This window comes from Saimiri boliviensis, chromosome 7 (genome assembly GCF_048565385.1).
Source record: "Saimiri boliviensis isolate mSaiBol1 chromosome 7, mSaiBol1.pri, whole genome shotgun sequence".
NCBI classification, from domain to species: domain Eukaryota; kingdom Metazoa; phylum Chordata; class Mammalia; order Primates; family Cebidae; genus Saimiri; species Saimiri boliviensis.
This window is the reverse complement of record NC_133455.1, coordinates 63,590,351-63,599,022: the sequence shown is the minus strand read 5'-3', so window position 1 is coordinate 63,599,022 and position 8,672 is coordinate 63,590,351. Positions and strand designations below refer to the sequence as shown.

The following is an 8,672-nucleotide window of genomic DNA, read 5'->3' as shown; positions in this document are numbered from 1 at the left end:
GGGAGTGGCTCTCAGAGAGCAGACCGTTACTGAACTCTGCGTGAGCGACTCCGGATGGTGCACAGCATGGCAGTTTTGTCCCTTCCTCTTACCCTGCTTTCTCCTCCCTGCTACTCTTCCCTGACGCCTATCTTGTTATGAAGGCAGGAATTGTATCAGTTAAAATCAAATATTTCTTTCTTCCTTTTTTTTTCAGACCAAGTTTTGCTCTGTTGCCCAGGCTGGAGTGCTGTGGCATGATCTTGGCTCACTGCTACCTCCGCCCCCCTATTTCAAGCCATTCTCCTGCCTCAGCCTCCTGAATAGCTGGGATTACAGGCATGTGCCTCCACGGCCAGCTAACTTTAGTATTTTCAGTAGAGATGGGCTTTCACCATGTTGGCCAGGCTGGTCTTGAACTCCTGACCTCAAGTGATCCTCCCACCTCAGCCTCCCAAACTGCTAGGATTACAGGTGTGAGCCACGACACTTGGCCTCAAATAGTTATTTCATGTTTCTCCTCCCAGTCCTCCTTCTCTCTCATTCATTGACTTTTTTCATTTATTGAACACTAATTGAGAGCCTATTAGGCGACAGGAGGTACTAGACCCAGGGACACCGAAGTTATTAGAGGTTTTGCTCTTAAGACCCTTATACTTTAAAGGGAGATACTCACCTCCTCCCATTTCTTGGGATCATGCAAAAGAAAAGACTTCAGGTGATCCACATTCATTTTTTTCCTTCACCCCTTGATTTGTCACCAAAAGGTTATTGGGGATATGCTATTTTCTTGGCACTACTTTATTTATTCGTTTATTTAGACATGGAGTCTCACAACATTGCCCTGTGGACAGCAGTGGCTGTCCACAGGGTGAGCACAGCACACTACAGCCTCAGACTCCTGAGTTTAAGTGATCTTCCTGCTTCAGTCTCTCGAGGAGCTGGCACTATAGGATGTACCCCCACACCTGGCTTAGGCTCTATTTTAGTTGCTACTTGTTAAGGATGAAGACAGGAGGAGACACTCTTATTTTAGTTGATTTGTTTCTAAGTTGTTATGGGATGTAGATCTTACCAGGGACCTTTTGGCATGAGAACAGAAGAGGAGTTAGGTCACAGTGCCAAGATGGGACTATCTCAGAATCCAGCAGGACATTTGCTAGTGGTCTGATAGGTTGATTTACCTTTTGTGCATAGACATAAGTAAAAGGGAGAGGGAGAGGCAGGAAGAAGAGAGGCCAAAAAAGGCAAGAAATGAGAGGAAAAAGCAGTAGCTATAGAAATGGCCAGGGATGCCCCGAGGATTTTCTTGTTTAGTGACTGGGCCCCCTGTGATGGGTGCCTCCTGCTCTGGGACTTCTTATTGCCCTTGGCTGGGAGCAGGGCACTCGAGGAAGAGAAACGAAGGTCTCTGTTTTGGAAAGATGAATGCTGAGACAGCCGAGTGGTGACAGCTCTTCCTCCCTCCTCTTCTCCCCATAACGTTTTCTCCTGCTGAGGCAGGGGTGCTGGACTGCAAGGGAAGCTTGGACTTCCTGGCTAGTATCTTCCTCAGAGCCACCTTTACTTCTTGGTTCTTCAGGCTGTAGACGAGGGGGTTCAGCAGGGGCGTTATCACACTGTACTGCACAGACAGTACTTGCTCTAGGGCTGAGCCAGATGCTGGAGTCATATACCTTGAAGGGAATTGCACAGACAAGCGGTTTATGACAATAGTGACAATGCTTACTTTTGGCAGCAACAATCCATCCCCTCCCTGCAAAGACTCTGCAACGGGGGTCTTCAGAGCTGAGCTGACGTTCTCTGGTGGCAGCATCTAGAAATGGCTGATCTGTGAAAAGTCAGTCATTTCTGCCTTCAAATACTTCCAAACATGAGTGAGCTCACACAGAAAGTTATAGAAGCTGCTCTGAGGAACAAACAGTTCTACAGCGTATCAAGGGCTGCAGGTTAGAACACAATTAATATTTGGGACAGATAAAAAGTAAAACAAAAAAATAAATAGAATTAATGATAATTTTATACATTTCCATAGCATTTCATACTCTTCAAAGCATTCTTTCTTAATAAATATGATGATCATAAGAGGAGTTTCTCCCATTATTATTATTATTATTATTATTATTATTATTATTTTTGAGACAGAGTCTCACTCTGTCACCAGGGGCCAGGCTGGAGTGCAGTGGCCCAATCTTGGCTCACTGCAACCTCTGCCTTCTCGGTTCAAGCAATTCTCCTGCCTCAGCCTCCCGAGTAGCTGGGACTACAGGCACACGCCACCACGCCCAGCTAATTTTTGTATTTTTAATAGAGACGGGGTTTCACCATGTTGGCCAGGATGGTCTTGATCTCTTGACCTCCTGTTCCTCCCACCTCAGCCTCCCAAAGTGCTGGGATTACAGGCATGGGCCACTGCTCCCGGCCGAGTTTTTTCTTTATACACAACAGTACATAAACACAATGTTCTCATCTTGTGATGACTGTTCGTGTAACACTGTATGCTTAGGTCAAAATGTTGTCATTATTCCCAACTTTTAGGGCCCTGGGAATTACCCTCAGAATCCTTGCATATTATTTGTATAAAGTTTAGTGGAACAAACATTTGTCCTTTTAGCTGCATTTTTCTTTGGTTTAAAAAAGAAGCCCAAACTGGTAAAATGGGAAAGAAAACGTGTTAAGCATATAATATGATTCCAAAATAATAAGATTAAAATGCTGGGTACATTTTGCTAATTACTACTGGGAGTATTTTCCAAAGAAGCGATAGTATTATTATCTTTTTGCAATGGCGCATTCATTATTATAATAGACTATCCCAAAAATGTTCCTTGTGAGTTCTGATGTGTTTGATTATTTTAAAAAAATAGTCATTTTACTGCTATTTTTTGTTATCTAACTTACGCTTCCTAAAATTTCTATGAAGTAAGTACTTATATCCCGTACAGAAGATGAGAAAATGGGGACAAAGGGAGATGAAGAGGTTGGTGCACAGCTCAGCTGAGCTCTCCGGGACTATTTTTCTTGTTTCTTTTACCTGTTTTTTTTCTTTCCTAGCTACTAGACTACAGGTACTGGACTACTTCTTATCATCCATCTCTATCCTTGACTTCTCTCTGAATCACAGGCAGGTGAGAAAAGCATCGAACAGTTTGTGCAAATCCACCTTCACTTTACTAGTAGAAAGCACAGGCGTTGATGATTTTGTCTCCTGGTGAGGGAGGACTTGGCAGCCGGAGCTGTGGACATTTGAGAAGCATGGTAAGCAAGGGCACAGATCTTGGTCCAACTTACGGTTCCATTACTAGTTTGTTCTGGGACTGCTGAGAAATAACCTGATTACTCCCCAAACTCAGGTTCTTTACCTAAAAGTGGTTTGATAATATTTCTCTTGTAGTGTGATGCAAACTAAAATTGGCTTGGCCATGTAAAGCAGCCTAGTAAATGCCTAGTAAATTGCTACAACATAAATAATTTTTGGAGACATCTCCCAGTAGGAAAAAAAGATGGCATCTGTTTCAAAGATAGGTTTTATTTTTTTTGTCTAGCACTGAATAAAAATCTACTGAAGGCTCTCTAATTTCTTTTTGAGAACTCCCAAATCTTAGGTTAATGAAGTAGAAAAATCTTTATCTTAGTCTAAACTCATTTTCCAGAACGGACAATTGAAGCCTTAGAAAGAAAATAGATTTTTTTTTCAATTGAGACCTAGTCTCACTCTGTCACCCAGGCTGGAGTGCAGTGGTGCAATTTCCGCTCACTGCAACCTCTGCCTCCGAGGTTGAAGCAATTCTCCTGCCTCAGCCTCCCGAGTAGCTGGGATTACAGGTGCATGCCACCATGCCTGGCTATTTTTTATATTTTTAGTAGAGACGGGGTTTTGCCGTGCTGCCCAGGCTGGTCTTCAACTCCTGGGCTCAAGTGATCCACCCACCTCGGCCTCCCAAAGTGCTGGAATTACAGGCATGAGCCACTGCATCCAGCTGAACATAGATTCTTTGCAATTCATGCAGCTAGTCCACAGCAGAGCCGGAACTAGAGCCTAGGCAGTTTGAATGTCCTGCTATTTTGTAATGCTCTATTCTACCAACTGAGACCACTTAAGGGTAAGGAATATCCCACATTTATATTCGGGGGTGTAGTATGACATACCTGAAAATTCCTGAACTATAAAAGATTGTGACCACGAGGAAATGAGAAGAGCAGGTGGAGAAGATCTTGCTCCGACCTGCGGCAGAGTTGATCCTCAGGGCTGTAATGATGATACGGCTGTAGGAACCCAGCAAAAGGACAAGGGTGCCAAGGCCCAGGACTGCCATGGTGGTGAGGATGGAGGTGATGCTAGCGCAGGGGTCAGAACAGGTCAATGAGAGCACTGGAGGAAGCTCACAGGCAAAACTGCGGATGAGGTTAGGGCCACAGAAGTGCTGCTGAGCCAGGAGGAGGGTGTTAATTAGGCCAGTCCCCATTCCTATGGCCCAGGACGTCCCCACCAGGCCAGCACACACCCTCCTGTTTATAACCACCACATACAACAGTGGATGACATACAGCCTGAAACCGGTCATAGGCCATGACCGAAAGGAGGCAAGCCTCAGTAGCTCCAGAGCATATGACCAGGGAAATCTGGGTGAAACACTCAAGGAAGGATATTGTCTTCCCCTTAGAAAGAAGGTTCTCTAGCAGTTTAGGTACAATAATTGAGGAATAGAAAGCATCCAGGAAGGAGAGGTGTCTCAGGAAGAAGTACATGGGGGTGTGGAGGTGGGGATCAGTACTGATCACCAGCAGCATCAGCAGGTTCCCCAGGAGAGTGAAGAGGTAAACCACCAGGAACAGAACAAAGAGCAGCGCCTGGACCTGAGGGTTGCTGGACAGTCCTAGGAGAACAAACACAGTGACTGTGGTCATGTTGCTGACTTCCATGGAGCACTCAAGGTTCCCTTCGAACTGAAAAGGATGCTCCAGTGGGCTAGCGGTGTCAGGGCTGAGGCACTGGCACTCAAGCTTCCGGGCAGACCCAGGACAGATTCTGTAGCAGAGGGGGCCTTGCTGTGTCAGGCTGTGTCAGTCCTTTCCAGCTCGGAGCAGTAACCTATTGGCCATGATGGAGAAGGTGGGAGGAGAAGTTCAGAGAATCAGACCTAGAAAGGAAGGAGAAGAGAGCAGGGATTATTCAGAGTGGAGAAGGAAGGGGAGGGAATTGGGACTCCTGAGCGCTGAGAAGTGCTATTCTCCACTTCCAAAAAGAACTGAGTGCAAACCGCAGGAGGGCTGACTGGCATAGTGAATAAGCAATAAACATTCTGGCTGACCATCTGGGTGGCAGACCATGATGAGTGTCTGAGTGAATGACAGAAGGATTATGAGACCTGGCCATGGTGCAAGTTCTGTCTGTCACTGTAAGCTCATAAGCCACTTAAGTTTCTAAAAAAAAAAAAAAAAAAAAAAAAAAAAAGATGGTTTCTAAAGTTCGTTCCAGCTTAGACTTTTTGTTTGTTTGTTTGTTTGTTTGTTTGTTTTTTTTGAGACAGGCTCTCACTCTGTTGCCCAGGCTGGAATGCAATGTCATGATCTCAGCTCACTGAAGCCTCCGCCTCCTAGGTTGAAGCTATTCTCATGCCTCAGTCCAGCTTAGATTAAAAAAAAAGAATTTAATTTCTCATTTAATTTTTTTCTAGAGATGGGGTCTCACTGTATTGCCAGGCTGGTCTCAAACTCCTGGCTTTAAACGATCATTCTTCCTCAGAATTCCAAAGTGCTAGGATTACTGGTGTGAGTCACCATGCCTGCTACCAGCTTAGAAATAAATAAGATGGGGAAACAGTCTTTATGGGGTGTTTCTGGTACTAAATAGAAGCCCCTTCTCCCTTTCTATGTCAATCTAAGCAGAAATGACACATGAGTATATTGGTTTCTAGGAAGTCAGGCAGGGGGAGTCCCTGGAATGGAGATGAGGACTATGAACGTCAGTCATTCCAATGCCTTCTCATTCCAGCGTTTCTGTGAATCTATGACGTCCACTGTTTTCACAGCAATCTCAGGACTTAACATGGGTGTCCACAAAGACTGGGCTATTCTTTGGAATATTTGGAAAAATATTTGGAAAAAGTCAAGTCAAACTTGGATCATTTTTGTCCATCACAGGGAAGTTAAAGAATAGGGGTGAAAAATGAGAGAACACCTGGTAAAATGGATAAAGGATTTAGTCTAGACCAGAAGAAGGTAAAGTGGCTAGTCCCCTTCCCCTTGATGGTTAACTCAGGAAGGTTATCAATGAGCATCTGATCTCGATTCATGACTTGTACCCTCCTGGGTTCCCAGAGTGTTTTAGGAGAAGACTGATTTGAATGAGAAGGAAATTTGCCTTCACTTGGACTCCCTAGATCAACAAGATGCCCTGAGTGGAGGCCCCTTATATGGCATCCTTTCCAGGAGTGGAGGAAAAGACACAGATAGGAGAGGGCTCTGTGGGCTTTCCTCGACTTTGTCTTTCCTTTAGAGAATGCAGGGGTGAAACTTCTGAGCAAGGAAATATCCCCATAGTCTGTCTGTCCAAGGGGAAGCCTTGATTCTACCTCCGAAATAACAATGGCCAGAGGGACTTGATCTCAGCTCTAGGCCTTGGAGACTGAGGGAGGTCCCTGGAGAGGTCCTTAAGCAGAAGCCTGCTCTGATTCTGAACGGGTTCTCCAGGGTCAACTACTTCTCCTTTTTATCATTCTTGTTTCAGTGGGTTGCATCATCAAGGGGGCCCTAGGGTGGCCAACAATTTCATTTTTTCAGGTCTACTATTATTTTTTTGCATGTACGTTTGAAAAAAATAATTTTTTAATGGTATTTTCAACTTACACACTATTCCCATTGAACATGTGTAGCTGCTTAACTACCCGAATATAAAGTTTAAGAAGTTAAAACTATTCTAATTTTGTTAAAAGAAAAATTGTTTTATTGTTAAAATGGTTAACAAAGGAAAGCACCACTGAAACCGTAATGTTACGATCTCTTCGTTCAATTGGATTATGGGTTGGTCAAACATTAGACTTCTCACAGGCATAGCTATGATGCAGTAATTTCTTGAAAGAAGATGAAACGCTCAAACTGTAAGAGTTATTGCCGAGTTTAAGACAAAGAAACCGAGGCCAGTATAAGAAATTAAATGCCAATTTATTCAGCTCCCAGCGGAGGTTCTATGGTCGGGGGCGGGGGGCGGCGCGGAGCAGGGCTATGAGGACCGAACAACAGTAGGGTGCTCTGATTGACTCCAGGGGAGCGGGATTGGGATGGGGTGGGCCGCTATTGGTTGGCGGGTTTGTTGGGCGGGTTATTTGGTGCAAGAGCTGGCCAGGGTTTCATCAGCCCTAGTCTTCCAGCGGAACCGTGCGCAGAGCTAAGTGCCTGGTGCAGAGCCAGGTTCCCGGTGCAGAATAGGTGGGTGTGTCGGACCTTCTGGCCAGGCAACCGGCCTTACACAAATCACATACTCCTTCAGATGTAACATTAAGAGCAGAATTTAACATTTTCAACTTACTATACTATAAAAGCCAGGACCAGTTCTCATCTGATCCCCACCTTGTAACTTCAGTAACTAAAGACATACTGGTCTACAATGAATTATTTCAAATTAACTAACAGGCCTTGGTCAGAAAGAGGAGATTCTTCTTGATGGGGAGAAATGTAAATTTCAGTCTGAACTGAGAAATCTGCTTAACAGTTAGAACTTAATTTGTATTTCTGCATTTAAAAAACGTGTGCATTAACAAGTGTTAGTTAACCCTAAGGAATCATTTTAGTTTCCAAAAAGTCAATCCAAATCTTCCAATAAAAGAGAACCCCATCTGCTCAAACGTGTGAGTACTTCACCCCAGGAGCCAACTCCTCTGCATTTGGATTTAGACTGCTGTGGATCGCAGAATCTTCTAGAGAGGAATCATCATTGATAATAAGATCATTGAACCGGTCTTGGATTTGGTCCACAGTTTGTGGGAAGTCTTGAACTGGAATAAACTACTCATGTTCTTCCCCTTCAGCATTTCTTGGAAACTGTGGTAGCAGTTATTAAGAAATTATTTTAGGCAGATAGAGAGGAAAAGGGGTCCTTGGAAGGTTTTCATCTCTTTTAAAGCATCTCCACAAATGTTTCTTGTCTAGCAGGAAAGCCTGGCTCTAAGAGCCCGGCTGGCAGCCTTTGATATGTGAATGCCAGCCGTTAAAAACTGGGTCCACCCAACATGGCCGTTCCCACCACTGTCCTCTTGCCCTTGGCCACCCCACATATCCCCGAGTGTGTAGAACATCATGGCACCCTGCATTTGGATATGAAAAGGCTAGAGTAGGAGGGCTAGCTTTTTTTTGTGGTCTACATGAACGACATGCTTGGTCAAACCAATCCCTGAGCCCTGTGCAAATCAGACACCACTTCCTCCAGCCTTTTTATTTACCTGGCTGGTTTCCAGTGCATTTGGGGTCTCCTCTCTGGGCTTTGGAGCCCCCCTCCCTCTGTCTCTGTACAGGGGAGTTTCTTCTTTCTTTTCCCTTCTTTCTTGCCTGTTAAAGTCTCTGCTTCTTACATGTGTGTCTGTGTTGTTTTATCTAATTCAGCATGAGGACCAAGAACCCTGGTGTTCCTCCAGTCATTGGAGCTGTATCAACAGTATTCCATAAGTTCTTCTTCCCATCACTCCTTTTCTATTTGTC

General features: G+C 44.6%; 1 protein-coding gene across 1 annotated transcript; it reads right to left on the bottom strand.

The window, feature by feature from the left end:
* Window positions 1-1,339: 1,339 nt before the first annotated feature.
* Window positions 1,340-4,972, bottom strand: OR5BS1 (olfactory receptor family 5 subfamily BS member 1). Its single transcript, XM_003927886.2, has 2 exons — window positions 4,129-4,972; window positions 1,340-1,655 (listed from the first exon to the last, which is right to left on the bottom strand). Exons 1-2 carry the CDS (start codon window positions 4,899-4,901, stop codon window positions 1,340-1,342), a joined length of 1,089 nt encoding a protein of 362 aa, XP_003927935.2. The 5' UTR covers window positions 4,902-4,972.
* Between the last annotated feature and the right edge of the window lie 3,700 nt (window positions 4,973-8,672).

Excerpts from the sequence above, each read along its gene's own strand:
- OR5BS1 (XM_003927886.2), bottom strand. The coding sequence starts at position 4,901 with ATGGAAGTCAGCAACATGACCACAGTCACTGTGTTTGTTCTCCTAGGA. Across the intron at positions 1,656-4,128 it reads TATAGTTCAGGAATTTTCAG|GTATATGACTCCAGCATCTG; the intron begins GTATGTCATACT and ends ATTCCCTTCAAG.